Raw genomic sequence first — 16,364 nt, 5'->3', positions numbered from 1 at the left:
TGGTTTCTCATTTACAAGGCAGTCCTGCTGGCATCACTGAAAGGGAGGGGAAAAATGCATAAATATAAATGAATCTAATGTTGTAACAAAATGGGATGCAGTGTTCAAGTGACCTAATTAATGCCCAGTGCAGACTGGGAGACTTGGAATACTTTAATAGCTAAGGGTAAAGTTTTAAGGTTAATTAAATACTGTGCTTGGTCAGGAGCTATCTGCACTACTCAAGTATTTACCAAGGAGATTTAGGCAGAAAGAAAAGATGATGTCTGCTGATTTTCACTGGGAACTGGCCTCTGACTGTCCTTTTTGGCTTCCCCAGGCTCAGTGGATGCATGCACAAGCACACAGGGCGTGAATCCCAGGATGTGACTACCAAGGGCAACATCCACCCAGGTGCCACTTCAAGGATGTCCAGCCCTTGGTGCACAGGACGCACAAGGCTGGTGGTGTGGTACTAGGAAGGTGCTCAATCCCTCCTAGGAACGCCTGTGCAAAGCATTCTGAACCACTTCAAAGCTCCTGATTACTTTAAAAGCCATCTGAATAAGCCCCAAATGTAGTGACATTTGTATGGTCTTATAACAATTAAGTAATAATGAAATAATTCTGCTGCTGGGCATATGTGTGTAAAATTTCCTACACATAATTTGAAACCTTTCTTCCATGAAAAATGAATAGTGCTAAAAAAGACATCTGCTCTTCTCTAAGTCAGGCAAAAATCCTGCTTGGACTCATTTTAAAACTAAAATCATCAACAATAAAAGCATTTTCTTTTCCATCTTTCATGCTGAAGGTACTTTTTCCCAACTCAGAACCCATGTCTATAATCCAGGGCACTTCTCTTTTGCAACAGAATCACTGAATCACACTAATATTTGTGTTATGATGGAAATATGTTACCAGAGTGTGTTTTGTTATGCAGATTTCCTGGGAGAAGGAAAAGAAGGAAATAGTCTAGTTTCTGAAACCATTTAAACAGCAGGCCAAACCGTACCAAACAGATGAGATGTCCCATTTCAGAAACCCAAAAAGTTAAATATCACACTAACAATTCTAGATACATTAATTTTCATTTCAATTTAAAAACCACACAAATAAAGGACACATAGACCAGCCTGCATTTTTTTTTAAGGAAAAACAAAATAAGAAAGAGGGAAACCAAACTGATCACACACAACTACCCGTTCTCAACAATCAGCTGCTCTGCAGTAGAAGCTCGTGTACACATTTACTCAGCAGCAAATGCAATTCCTTTTTTGTTGTAGTACATCCTACTTCATTACCTTGAACAGCTGACAAGATATAACTAGCTCAGATACAGCAATTCATTTTATGCTGAGCATTTACAGTCTCAGCTCAGGAAGACGTTTTTGTTCTAAAAATCCAACTTCCAGCCCAGGAAAAGCCCACGCTTGAGTATGTTTCTGTTCAGGGATGTTCTTCATCAGCTATCAGGGTGTGCTGCTGGATTGCCCATGGAAGAGTTCACTGCCTCTGACACTGTCAGTACTCAACTGTAATTAATACAAAGTATTGTTTTTGAGCTAAACTCTGAATTCATAAACTTGGATAGTCTTCAGAACAGTCTTTCTTTTCCTGAAGACATTGTTTTTTCAATCGTAGTGAATATCTTTAATTTTTTACTTCTTAATTTGTAAGAAACCACATGAACTATTAAAAGAGTTTATGCTGTAACTGTGAGGAAAGAATAGGGGAAAAAAGAGAAGCAAAAAAATTACCCAGTGTGTGTTTTGCTGATAAATATTTTGTGTGCAGACACCAGACACTGGGCTAAGTCTCAGCTGGTATAAATTAGTATTACTCCATCAACCTCAATTTCCTTTCTGAGGCTCACAATATTGCTATTTAAAAGAAGTGTGTGTGTGCAGAGAAATGACAGGAAATATTCCCATGGACCCTGGTGGGAAGTGTCCTGTGGGACCAGCATTTTAACGATGTTTTAAGCAACTATGTAAGAGGGAAAGACACAAGGCCATTGTGTGTTTTATGTGGAGCTGGCCTTTGAGCTCACACAGCCTAGGGCTAGGCTTCTTTCTCCTTCTCCTGAAAAGAGTACCCTTCTCCATTCCTGGAAGAATTTCTCTGGACTTTTGGCTTTGTGGCAGTGGAGAAGAAGACATAACTGGGTGCAAACCATAGCTAGCCTTCAACATTTCTCCCCGTTCTTTCCTGCAAAGGGCATGTTCTTGGCATGCAGGGACTGTCCCTTTTGTCACCCCCAACACACTGCAAGCTAGGAGACTGCAGACTAATTTCTCCTTCCAGAGCCAGCACTGCTTAGCTGAAAATTTCAACAACAAAATCATGGGATCTCTCTTGCAGCATCTGTCCTGCTGAGCAGGGAACAGGAACACGAGGAGGGGCAGCTCGACAAACAACTGGCACCCTGCAAGACGATGGAGCAAGACCCAGAGATTTGTATATTCCTACCCACCCCCAAAAATTAGCCCTCCTTCCTCCTCTCTTGTTTCCCCTTGTGGCTTCAGTCAGGTGATCTAGCCATCTGCAAGACAGAGATAATTGAAAGCACCAAAGTAGATGTCTGTGGCTTGCCTGTAAACTGATGGGCTTGAGCACAATGCTTGAAAAAAATCCAAACCCTCTAGGGGCTGCTTCCAGTTTTCTGGAACAATTAGTCTCTGCAGAAATAATTTGGATCAATGCTTAGTGTTGGCCAATGCTGGTGTTGTTAAATCAGGAGGAGCAGGATGCTGGTAGGGATCAGAAAATCCCCACGTCTCCCTGTTCCGTGTGCAGTGGAGAAGCTGTGAGCAGGAGTCACAACAAAACACACTCCAGTGCTTCAAAATGCCCAGCAAAAACAAAACACCACATATTTGGAAAGAGAGTTCGGAAAGCTCACCCCAGTGGGATGCAAAATAAAAGTCTCCAAAACATACTCTAGTCATCCTCAGGAATATAATTTCCCTGTGTGACATGGGAGACAAGGAAATGAATACAGTTTTTTCAGGGTTAGTATAAGGCCTAACATTAAGCCGAGTAACCATTTTTGTACTCTTCCCTGGTGTCTTTACAGTCCCAGGAAAAAGGACTTTGCTACAGACCTCTACAGGTCGGTGCCCATGACCCTCATGCTGAGCTTCACTGCTGTGAGTGATGCTGGGATGGGAGCTGAGATTTCTGACCGGTCCCAGCTGAATCTGGATCTCCCTGTCACTGCCTGTCCTCGCTGTGCCCTCACTAAACAACTAAATGAAGACACTGGATCAAACATCCCCTGAAACATTCACCAGGGGAGGCACAGACATATTTGCCCGGAGGAGAAAGAGGCACTGGTTGAATTCAAAGTGCTGCTTTAAGCTAACTTTGTTGGGAAAAGTGAAGTGGCTGTGTGAACACTTCTATTTTAAGCCCAAGTAAAGTCAGGCTGTAAATAAAAGAACTGTCCACATGGGATTTGCACTGGTTTAACTTCAGGTGGTAGAAAAATCAATGCAAGGTCAATCACTGCAGCTTCTTTGGGCAGACAAGGTTAAGGACTTACCCTTCTTGTCATGGCATTAGGCAGCTCAGAAAAGCTTTAGATTTCCCCAGTAATTTTAATTAATTTAATTTATTATTTTAATAAATAACTGTCTAATAAAACCAGACATTGAGCAGCATTTGGGAAGCTCCTCCACAACAGGATCTCAAACATCCTGGCTGTCAGAGCTGTGGGCAGGCTCCTGTTATTCCCTAAGGAAAGGCTGACTGAAGGCATCCCTCCCTGGTTAACAAGACAGGCACAAGGAGTGGGTATTTTGTTGGGAATCAATTTAGTGCTTCTACTCCTACCTAAGTGACCAAGCCCTGAACAGGTACCTCCAAAGAGCAAAACCCTGAAATCTGCCTTTTCACTGAGTTTTACCAGAAAAAAGGCACCTCAGGCACATAATCACTCAATATCTTTAAAACATCCATGACATTTTAAATGTTGACTTTAGTCTCTAGAGTGTCTACAAAGAGAGCAATTACTTAATAGAGCTGTATGAATATTTTGGCAATGTGTACTAAAACTGTCTAATGTGCCTTTATAGGCTTAAATTGGTCATGAGAAAGTATTATTTAAAAAATTTTGGAGATTTCTGTCACCAAAATATAGCCTATAGCAGCAATGCTGAAGAGATTTTATTTCAGCTTGCATTTTCAGGGTTTTAAAAATCATTTTACAGAAATTATTTCCAGATTAACTCCTATGTCTCCACTTAGTCATGATAAGCAAAATAGAAAAAAAAATTGGAAGTGTTCTTTTACCTTTTCATTTTTTGAACACAACTAACTTTTTTTTAATGTATTTGTAGGTATATGTCAATTTTAAATTAAAATGGAAAACACTCAATTTTTATATTTTCTAAATAGAAAAAAATTTTGAAGTCTTCAAGTATCAAACATCTAAAGACAACTTTGAAAAGTTAAAAGAAGTTCAGTTTTAGAAGAGCTTGTGAGACACCAATTTTGAATAAAATTATAACTCTTTTTGGACAGCTACCATCTAGCATTTAGTGCTACAGATAAGCCTTCAACCCTGAAGTCTGAGACATTATGCTCATTATCCATACTAATAGCTCCAGAAATTTCTGAAAACAAATTCACAGAGTTTGACATTTCTTGCTTTCAACAATCTTTTTGGCAATCTTCGGTCCTTATGTATATTAACACATGCAGTGTTAGTTAACATACTAATACCAGCAAATGTAAATGCATACAAACATTTTTTTTTTGTTACAATTACTTTTTACAACACTGTTGAATCCCATTCTGCTCTAGAGACTTTCACATCCATCCCTCCCTTTTTTGGAGGCACAAGACAGTATTACAGAGGGTAAAAATAGTGACTTCTGAATATCTCTGTCATCCTTATATTTTCTAATTATCACTCACTATCAGAAAGGAAGGGGAAGAGAATCATACATTTTATACATGACTTTGACTCTCAGCATAAGAAGGACATGGAGCTGTTGGAGTGAGTCCAGAGGAAGCCTAAGAGGGCTGGAGCTCCTCTGTTGTGGAGCCAGGCTGGGAGAGCTGGGGGTGTTCACCTGGAGAAGAGAAGCTCCAAGGAGACTTTAGAGCCCTTCCAGCACCCAACAGGGCTCCAGGAGAGCAGGAGAGGGACTTGGGACAAGAGATGGAGGAACAGGACAAAGGACAATGGCTTCCCACTGCCTGAGGGCAAGGATAGATGGGACATTGTGAAGAAATTCCTCCCTGTGAGGGTGGTGAGGCCCTGGACAGGTTGCCCAGAGAAGCTGTGCCTGCCCCATTCCTGGGAGTGTCCAAGGCCAGACTGGATGGGGCTTGGAGCAACCTGGTGTATTGTAAGGTGTCCCTGTTCATGGCAGGGGGTTGGAACTGGAGGGTCTTTAAGGATCCTTCCAACTCAAACCATTCTACGATTCTATGACATTACTTTTTGGGTAATTTTGAACAAGTGACTTGACTTTATTCTCATGTCTGCATATATACACATACTAAAAAAGTGAAATACTGACTTAAATAAAATAAACACAAATAGAGCTGTTAAACTGGACAGAGTGAGGATTTCAGCCCATCTTTTCTCCTCCTGCCTCTCTGAGTGCAAACAATCTTTAAGACGGAAACGATGTGAAGACAAAAGGAAGAAAAAGAGATGGAAAGAAACCCGCACGAGCCGCTCCAAGTCCGAGGGAGCTCCGGAGGCGGTTTGCACCCACCATGGTGACTCATGACCTGCCCAGCAGCCTCCAGACTGACATTCTGCAGGTAGTTGTGGCAGCGTTCCTTGTGCTCCTCCAGAGAACTGCGCTGCTTGTAGCTCCGGCCGCAGTAGTTGCACTTGTGAGGCTTCCCCACTGCGGAAAGAATGAGAGCATCGGGTCAGATCCACGGCAGCCCGCTTCTGCCACCACCAAAGCTCACACCTCCGCCGCAAACAACTCTTGTGATGGAAACACACCTAAGAAAGGTTACTCGAGCCCCAGGTCTTTCTCCCAGGCCCATTTTCCCACCGCACACGCCTCCTCCCACCCGCCAGGTGCTTTGCCCCATCCGTTTTTCACACTGACGCTGTATCAGCAGAAGGAAAAGGAGGCGGCCTTGGTGGCAAAAGCAAATAAACAGATGCTGAGGGGGGGAAAATACCAATCAGCTGAATCACACCCCAGCACCAAGTCTCGTGGGAAAGAAACTTCTGAGGCCTTTGGCCCATGGCACAGTTGCCGTCACAAAAATGAGCTGCCCCAGTGGCCTAATTCTTCTCCCAGCTGTGGGGAAACCTATTACGTGGCTCAGAGCTCTTTCATCGAGAATACTTTGCCAAAATTACTCAGGGAGGGTTGGAAAATAAATTGAAAGTAACTTTGGTAACAGCAGTGCTACATGCCAGAACTAAACAACCACCAGTAATTCAGAGACCAAATAATATAAAAAAAATATATAGTATAAATACATATACATAAAAATACAGATGGCCATGTACAATGAAAATCAAGCCAGATGAATGCAAGACATAACTCAAGTTTTTAATCTTTTTCATTTTGCTCAGCAGCATTAAGCACAAACGGCAAATGCCTCTTAATACACGCAAAACCTGGCACCAAATTCTCATAAATTATATCCATTTCATAGTATGTCATTAAGAAACCACAAGAATGGCCTAGCCCAAGGCCAGAAAGCTAGCCAGAAGGTATTTTGCCAAGTGGTGCTAATAAAGGCTTTTAATATAATTTAAACTTGTAGAACATGAACATTTATCCTCTAATAACTAAAGAGCTATTAAGTCAGTGCTGCAAGTCTAGTAAAACACCATTGGCTGCAAAATTCAAAGCTGGCTGAGGGAAGGGGAAGGTCAAACTTCTTCCAGAGTTTTGAAAATCTTAGGTAAGAATTTTAGTTTCTGGCCAAAGAATTTGAGAACATCCTCTGTTGGGTAATCTACATGTTTCTGTTGGGTTTGTCCCAATATTGAAAGCTTTTCACAGTCATTTACTTAATGAAATCTGAGCTGTACTAATTGCAGCCAAACTGCATCATCACCACTGGGATGGGGGAACACAGGGAAGATGTGGGGGGACAGGCACAGCCAAGAATGAGCTGGGCAGAGGGCTCAAACATGAAAAAAGGAATTTGATGAAAAGAACATGCTTGCAGAAACTTTCAGGTTTTCCCAAAAAAGTTTGTATGCACATTTTAGTGGCACAACCAAGTTTTCCAGCAAGGGAAAAAACCCCCCTGCTTTTAGTAAGTATCCAAACTGTGGATTTCTTTGTTTGGAGATAAGGTTCATCCTCAAGAAAGTGTGTCTTAGACCAAAGAGTTGTTGTGGCCCTCATTTTAGTTTGCTCACTTGCTTACACTGTTGCCGTAACTGATGCTGGTAATGGAATTCTCAGTGGAGGCCCAGCGTGAGACTCATTATCATTCCCAGAATAATTGCCCTTGATGTGAACGATCTGGATCAAGCCCCAGCTCTTAAACATAAACCAGCCAGTTCATTCTGGAGGCACCTTTAGGAAAACACAACAGAGGTTCCCCAGGATGGAGAGGCTTCTGTAATCACCATTACAATGCTTCATTGTGCATCTAGATGGCATCAATGTCTGTCAGTCTGACACCTTCATTAGAAGCTAATGTGGTGTCTAATAAAAAAACCAGTGCAATGGAAGGAATTATGTTAACTGAGCTGAAACAGGGCCGAATTAGCCCACCCAGTCTGGCTACACTAAGCTATCAAGCAACTTAGATAAACTGTAAGGCACAAGGAAAAGGTGTGATTGCTTGCAGCTATTTTAGGCAGCTACAATTATTACATTATTATCATTTAACACAGAGAGAAATATTCTGCTACAAGCTCATATTATAAAAAATTCATAATTAACAGTCAAAAAAGAGGTTTTATTAGACCTCTTCAAATGGTTGCTCCCTGCATTGCAACCATTTTAGTAACTATTCACATACAACATGGCAGAGCTTTTCCAATGATATCTCGGATGGTCAGCTACCCAAATTCTATCAAATTTGAACATTAATAGAAAGGATAAAAGTTAATGATAAAGACATGATTTCTACAGGCAATAAGGGATTTGAGGAACATAATTCCTCAAGGAAAGGGATAGGCCCTGTACACACTTTCTCTTCTTTGGGGGAAAGATAAGAGAATAAACAACATGTGGCGAATGTTGGTCATGTTGCTTAACACACAGCTGCAAAGAATGAAGCTTGTGAGCACCAGTTGAGTAGTATCAAGCAAAATTCCCTTGGGTTCATTTCCCAACTCTGTCCCCTCTGGCTCTAGAGATGCAATCACATCATAGCCCCAAAGGTGTAAAATATTACACTATAAAATTACACAGAGATTTACACTATAAAATTACACAGAGTGACTGGCACTTGCGTTAAAGAGCAATTGATCAGGTCAGACCACAATGGAATCAGTTCTGATAGCAGGAGTTTGTGTCACCAGCAATTCTCACAGCCCGTTTGCTAAGAGGTTCAGCGAGCTGAGGCAGCAATTACAGTCAACATTTTAGAAATTGTATCATTGTGACAAATGTCAAGCCACTGAAAGAGCTGCAAATATCCTCTTGTATTCTCAAAGAAGTTAATGACAAAAAAAAAAAAAAATGGAAGTGAATGTTGCCAGTGGGTGTACATTTCTATGTATTTCATATTACCTGATAGAAAGCGGTAAAAGCCTTTTAGAGAATTCAATTTCGGTGATAATCTCAACAGCATACTTTGTTCCACATAAGAACCTGACACGAAACCACATGACTGACGAAAAATATTTCAGCCTTTGTCAAATACTTGAGTGTAGGTAAACAGCGATATTCAAAATTTGCCCCCAAAATATGTAGCTCAGACTACTGGGCATAAGCAGTCTGTGACTAAAGGGCATTGATTTGAGGGGAAGGAGTCCAACAGCGCTACATCTACCAAACCACTCTCAAAACCCCAAGAAACCCCTCTCAAAACCGCAGACAGAGTTTTTAGCACAGAGAAGAATGGCTCTTTCTACCTCAGAGCCATTTTCACTGTGAAACCACTCCAAGTTTGCTTGATTTGAAGCTGCCTTCTCCAAGATCCACACGTACACGGACACCACATTCAGCATCACACACAACCATCTCTTGCCAAGCAAAGTCAGGCTGGAAATGCCTGGTTTGGGGTAATTATTCTGTTATCAGCTTTTCAGGATCAACAATCAGATAAAAAATCACCATCACTTAGTCTCACAAAAATGACACGGCACAGTCAATGCAAGCAAGCCCAAAAAACTTGAGAAATCTTCGATCTGTTGTTGAACTGGGAAAGACCAGAGTGCTGGGCAAAACCCAGTGGCCACACCTATGAAACAGCCAACTTAAAGAACATAAAAAACCCACTTTATATTTCTTACTGAAATGTCAGAATTTCCACACATTTAAGCTTAGATTTGGACAGATGACAACATGGCACAGAAAACCCACAGTGGAATCTCAGCCTCAAATGGAAAATATTATGACAGTCACAGTGAAAAAGACATTTAAATTTGAAGTACAATTTTTACCCTGGAAACAGGTGAACCACTCATCAAAATTCACAGCAAAATGGATTTTGCTTGTGAAATTAAAACGCTCATGTGGAGGGAGGAGGGGAGAGAGGAGGAGGACATAAAAGCAAGGTGTTTCTGAGTTAGGAATACTTTGAGTCCTGTGGGTGAACTTTGATAGCTGGGAAGTCTGCGTGCAGTGACGAGATGGTGTAACTCTAAGGTCAATATTCAAGACAGAAAGCAGACTTGGGCCTAAGGAAACTTCTTTACAGTCATAAAAAAGGTCAGTGAAAGAGCCCTCAAGGCATTCAGAGAGCATTTTGCTCTCAAAAGAGATGGGAGTGAATAGCAGAATATAAAGTAAGTCAAAGGGAAACAACAAGGCATCCCAGGTACCACCTTGCCATAAGCATATAAAGCAAGAAAGGCTTATGGAATGGGTTCAGAGCTGCAATGCACTTCAGTGAGCTAAAATCCTGCCTCCCTTAAGAGCAGTGACAGTAACCTCCCTTTGGTTTGATTTGGGCAGCACATTGTCCTCTGCAGCAAAGCAGAGCAGAATTCCTCCCTGTCCATTGGCTCGTGTCCATGGCCACAGCTGGAGCACTCACACGTCCTGCTCGGGCAGGGCTGGGCACGGCTGCCTGTGTGACGTGGGCTGGCCCAGTCCAAGGAGCAGAGGCTTGCCCCAGATTTCCATTACTTCTGCTCCGTTGCCCTGGCCAGACTGTGGTAGTGGAGCCAGCCAGGATTTTTGCACTGCATGGCCATCTAACACAGCTATTTAGGCTCAGCCCAAGAGACCCTCTGACAGCAGTGCACTGATGGGGACTTCTGTAAAATCTGAACTCCTGCTCAGCCCCAGCGCCCCAGAGCTGGATCAAACATCAGTATTCTCCAAGTGAGGTTTCCTGGAGCAGTGTTAAAGTTAAAAGGTTCTTTTGAGCTGATACCTCACAGAATGAGCTAGGCTGGAAAAGACCTTTGAGATCACCAAGTCCAACCTATGACCTAACACCACCTTATCAACTAAACCATGGTACTGGGTGCCACATCCAGTCTGTTTTTAAACACCTCCAGGGAGACTGACTTCACCATCTCCCTGGGCAACCCGTTCCAATGCCCAATCACTCTTTCTTTGAAGAATTTTTTTCCTAATGTCCAGCCTGAACTTCCCCTGGCACAGCTTAAGGCTGTATCCTCTTGTCCTATCAGTGGTTGCCTGAGAGAAGAGACCGATCCCCACCTGACCACAAGCACCTTTCATGGAGTTCTAGAGAGCAGTTAGGTCTCCCCTGAGCCTCCTTTTCTCCAGGCTAAACAACCCCAACTCCTTCACCCACTCCTCCACAGGTCTTGTGTTCCAGATCCTTCACCAGCCTTGTTGCCCTTTCCTGGACGCATTTGAGCATCTCAGCATATCAGTGAGTCCCCCATCATAATCTTTATTAATTCACTAATTGTTCCCTCAAGCTAGAAGGTGCCTAAGTGAAGGGAACTGTTCTGCAGTCACACAGTGCCTACAAAGCAGCCCTTTGCCTTGAGTGGGACTTATCAGAGCACAATGAGCTTTAACACAGAGGTAGGAAATCTGATTTAAGGCACTGGGTTGGGACTAGGGAGCGTACAGTTCAACTCTTGGTTACACTACAAATTTGTGACTGCAGGCAAGTTATTCTGATTTCCTGGGCTTCAATTATTCATACGTATGATTAAGGTAATAATTCCCTTCTTCACAGCATGTAAATGAACTCGTGCACTTTGCCAGATGCACAGAGGCTAATTTTGTGGAGCACTCACAAGTAGGGAGACACAGAAAAATAGCACTGGTACCTCTACTGAGAAATTAAGGACTTAATAACACACTATGATTATATTAGATATGGGAGTGAACATTAAAGAGCAGGAAGAGATACTTAGGATGGCACAGAACAGAGGAACAATAAGAAAATCAAATCAGAAATAAAACAACATGTGGCATTGTGAGGCTGTGTGCTGCACAGAGTTCTTTCAGGCTGGGAAACTGAGCGCAGGGGGGATGTCAAATGCCCCGAGCTTGATGACATTTACCCCACATGGGATAAAAAAGAAGGGTGCAATAGTGCAGGGAGGTTGTCCTTGCCACCTCCAGCTGCCCGTGCCAAGGATGCAGCTCTGAGAGCCAGAGAGAGCCGAGGCAGAGCTGAGGCTGCAGCAGGAGGGCTGCAACACGGTGGCTGTGCCATGCTACTGTAATTAAACACTGCACCTCTGATTGTCTAGAGCTGCCTGGCTCGAAGTCTCACACACAAAAATATTTACATGAATAACAGACCCCTGAACAAACTAATCACAAAAAAAAATAGAGTGAGACCTAAGCCCATGCTGGCTCTGAGCAGCACGTAGCTTTGCAAAGGGAACTGCCTCCCACTCTGAAGCCATACCTCACTGCTGTGCTTAATGACTGTAAATGTGTTAATTGAAATTCATGGGGGCTCTTTGATGCGTTGCCTTTTTTCCTTTTTTTTTTGCCTGTGAGATTACACACACAATACTCATATATACTGGACTTCAGAAATAAGGTCAAGTCCCACAACCAGCCCAAGATTGTCCAAGACAACCTGCATGCAGAAGTCAAAGTGTGTAGACATCTAAAATAAAGCCTAGAGCACACAAACACACAGACTGGAGACACACAGTGTCAAATGCATCCTCTCCTGAGGGCCCAACCTGTGACATCTTAAAGCAATCTAATTTTCAGAAACAACATAATCTCTAGTCACATTATGAAAACTTCTTCACATTCTTTTTTTTACCTTCCCAGTCCAAGAACAGGCAGCAGTACCTGAGGTACCTTTCAAGGGATGCAGATACGTTTCTGGACCTCACGGAATTCTGATGTCTCCATTTCACAAGGACCTTTTTGATTGACATATTTTGGGCCAAGTATTAGGGCTCATGAGGCCATGTGGTAAAGGGCTGGGTCACCAGATCGTGCAGTACAGAAGTTACACAAGTAGATTTGCTCTTAATAAGATTTCTGGGCACTTCAAAAGGTTCAAAACTCAAAATGTAGCAGGACAACAGGAGAAGCCTACATACAGGTCTTGACTGGGAGCTTGCAACAGAGCACTCGACTGACTTCGTGACCTTGTGGCCTAGTGCCTCAGTCAACATTATTATCACTTTTAACTGATATATACGTGGCTGTTCAACATTTTGTGAGGTTCTCAGCAAGTGAAAAGCAGCTTGTCCTGACTTTTTGCACAGGGGCAGTCAATGATAAGTGATTTCTGTCGACAGCTACCACGTCCTATTACAGCTGGCAGTGAAACACAGCTGGATTCTCGTGGGACATCAGCACCCAGTGAAACAACGGCAAAACATCGCACCTCCGACTCTGGGGTTCTCTAGACACGCCTGCCTCTGCTGTGAACACCTCCAGGGCACAAACCAGCAGCCTGACACCTGCATCCACCTGCCAGTTGTTTACAGCACTGTCAAATAAGCAGCAAGCAGTGAGTACTGTACCCGTGTTCGGTTCTCCCTCAATATGCCACAACAAGCAGTGCTGAACACCAGATTATACATAAGCCCTGAGGACTTTATCCAAGCTACAGCTTGGCTAAAAGTAAATTCACTGGTCAAGAGAAACTTTTCCTTATCCATACCCTGTCTATAGGAAGCACAAAGCCAGAATGTACAGTAAATCAGTAAATATCAGTGCTCAGGTACAGCATTTAAGGGGTTAGGTCCTTTTGTATATCTTTAGGAGGTTCTGCCTGCAGCCTGTTATTACTTTAATAGATGTTTCAATTTATTTTGCAGCTATTAGTGGCTGTGTTATATGATTCATGAGATTGTATTTACTTATTAACTAATCTGCACAATTTTACAGATAAAACAATGTTTCAATCTGCCACCAGGCTTATAAATAAATAGGTGCCCTTTTTGTGCCAGAAGTTTAACAAATAAACAAACAAACTCCTGCTTCATTGGCACAGTCACAGAATTACTGAAATCTTCTAAATTGTCCAAATATTCACACGGCTCCTGCCACAATCTTGCAGCACCCATTCAAACCAAGAAAAAGCAAGAATCTTACATCCCATTTTTTTCCTTTGCAGCATAGAAGATGCAGCACCTGTTCGCTTTGCAGGTTTGCATGTTGTATCTGTGTATGTGCAAAAAACAAAGGAAAATGTACCTGTCTATGTGAAAACATGCAAATAAATTATGCAGCAAATCAAGGAAAACAGAGATAGGGACAATAATGCTGCATTTAGTTTTGAAAGAGACAAAATTCATGGGTATGTGCACCAATTCTACGTCTCAAGAAACATATACTGCACTACATAGAAGCTCTCCTCATGTATTTCTCATGGTTTAACTGTTTCCTTCATTCACATCTGGCAAAAGGAACCTGACACTCAATTTTTAGTTTACATTAATGCCAACGAAGCATTCTGATTTCCCTCCCCACATATATTTGAAAGTTTCAAGTGCAAATGTTCTGCACTTAATGCTGTGAGGCCACTGACCTGGATGCACTGTCCAGGTCAGGTCCCAGAAGGTCCAGAACCCCAGCACTGATGGGGTTGCTAGGAATTCTACATGGATTCTGAAATGTTTAAATAATATTAGACAAGGACTCTGTTTAGATTGCACTCTGGTGCTGAGATGAACTAACACAAACCAGGAAGTCCACAAAATAACTGGTGTTTTACCAAAGTGACTTACAAGCAGCCAGGTTTATCATCATTAACTTTTAAAAGGGGTAGAGGCCTTCCAAGGAATACAAGAGGTGACTCTGGAAAGTCCAACCTGCAACATTTCCATGCTACCTGGATGTGGGTGGGAACAGGCTGAAGAAAGAGGTTAAACCTTAACTCTGTGACTTTCCACTCCACTTCAGACCTTTAACATTACATAAAGTGATAAGTGGAGTGTTAATTGGTTCACGAGGCAAACCTTCCAAAATGCGCTTGTTGGCTTCTCCTCATTTTAACCCTGCCCCAGCAACAGAGCGAGCAGGTGAAATGAAAACAAGTTTAGCTCGGCCTGTTGTTCCTCTCTGCCCTGTCCTGTGTGCTCCCTGTCAGTGGCACAGCTCAGCAGGAATGTCAGGAGGTGCCTGGAGAGCCACACGTCATCCATTGCAAGCCCAGCTTCCACTGCAGGTGGGAGGAACAGCTCCCAGGGGCAGCGCAGGGTGTGGGTACCTCAGTGCAGATCAGGAATGCTGCTGGACAAACACTCCCATCACAAGAGCTTTTGTTTGGGGGTTTTTGTTTCCTCTTGGGTAAAACAAATGTAGATGTTGGGCCAGACTTCTCTATGGAAGCCAATTGGTATCAGCTGTGTGCAGTTTGCATTTATTTCAAGTGCAGCCCCTTTGCATATCCTGCAGAAGCCCCTGAGCATTACAAAGCCAACAGAATCTAAGAATTATTTGGAGCAGGCAGTGTCAGAGTGCTACCAGGTATCCTATACTATATAAACAACAGGAGATAGAGACACCACGTTTCGCTTTCACTATAACACTAAATAACTTTTCTCCTGCACAAAATCACTGAGCAAGCCCTTTAACTCATTTCTTCTCATCCCGTGGCAATGATTTCCCCTGTTCCACCTACATGCTCCTGCGTGAGAAAAAGCATCTTTTAGCACCTGGCACCTTTCAGTTTTATGTCTTGTATTAGCAGGTAGGAAGAACACACTCCCTTCCTGTAAGTATTCCCTTTTCTTGTCACTGTCAGAAACAAAGTTTTGGAAACAGACAATTAAGACCAAGCTGTCATGAAGATAACAGCAACTTGGGAAGAGTAATAGTGACAGCTCCTCTTCTTTCCCTAACCACTGATGTTGGGAGTTTTCACTTATTTTGATCAAGGCCAACATTGAAGGAAATCTTGTTTCCAAAAGCAGGTCAGGCTGTGAAACTAATGGGCTCCTTTGGGACATGAAAATTGTTATTCACACTTTTCTAACTGCCCAGGAATCAGTGTGGCCCACGCCTTCATGTCACCCTCATCAAGATCTGCTGTTCAGGCATGCAGTTTTGCCATGTCTTGCACCAGTGTCAAATGAGGTCAAACAGCAGGAGAGCTGACTGTCTCCTTCCACCTGTGCAGCCTTCCCATCCCCTGCTCCTGCTCTCTGCCTCACAACATGTGTGTTTATCACCAACAACGCACAGCAGCTTGAAATAAAGGTGGGACTTTTCTCACCTACACCAGTGGCCTTTACTGCCCTACAGTCAAAATTAACCACAGTATTTGGCAGGAAGAAATCATGAGCATTTTGTAAAAACAGATCTTAGCACGGCAAAATTAACAGTAAAGGTATCCTTTAAAGGATGATGGGGTCCTTTAAGGGAGGCATCTGAGATACTGGGCAGCTTCTGTTCTAGCCCAAACCTCTACATCAAATATCTAGGTCTGATATTGAAGCTAGATTAATCTTTTCTAAGTAATAAAATTCTGCAATACTTGTTAGTCTCTATATTTTTCCTAGATTTGTTGTTGTTGTTTGTTTGGGATTTTTTTTTTTGGGGGGGGGAAGGGTTGTTCATTGTTTGCTACAATACAAAAAATAAAAACCAACCATTTCAGAGTACTTCTTAATACCCAGGATTTTTTTGGTTTGTTCAGTAGAGAGAATGAGTAGAAAAGGAGAAAAGAAGGAAAGATTTAGGGGTTTAGGATGTTTCCTTTTTGGTACAATTAGCTTTGCACTACAAGTCCTGGATAGATTCAGAAACTAATTGTGACTGAAAGGGAGGTTGAAAAAAATGTAAGGGAATTAAATATGGGTGTGAAATTAAACCAAAAGGAAGAAAAGAAAAGAAGGG

General features: G+C 42.5%; 1 protein-coding gene across 8 annotated transcripts in view; it reads right to left on the bottom strand.

Annotated features, from left to right (window-relative positions):
• Nucleotides 1-16,364, bottom strand: part of IKZF2 (IKAROS family zinc finger 2) — a 117,985-nt gene that overhangs the window by 17,133 nt on the left and 84,488 nt on the right. For 6 of the 8 annotated variants that reach the window (XM_041460204.1, XM_041460205.1, XM_041460202.1 and 3 more), the window contains one exon: nt 5,715-5,852. The exons of 1 other annotated variant lie outside the window; for it this stretch is intronic. In XM_041460204.1, the coding sequence (XP_041316138.1) occupies nt 5,715-5,852 (138 nt within the window). Of the gene's footprint in view, nt 1-5,662; nt 5,853-16,364 lie in introns of those variants that run through there. One more of the 8 variants, XM_041460209.1, reaches the window with a different exon arrangement.

This window comes from Pyrgilauda ruficollis, unplaced genomic scaffold (assembly GCF_017590135.1).
Source record: "Pyrgilauda ruficollis isolate IOZ18807 unplaced genomic scaffold, ASM1759013v1 scaffold140, whole genome shotgun sequence".
Taxonomy (NCBI): domain Eukaryota; kingdom Metazoa; phylum Chordata; class Aves; order Passeriformes; family Passeridae; genus Pyrgilauda; species Pyrgilauda ruficollis.
The sequence above is the reverse complement of the archived record's forward strand: the minus strand, read 5'-3'. Positions and strand labels throughout refer to the sequence as shown.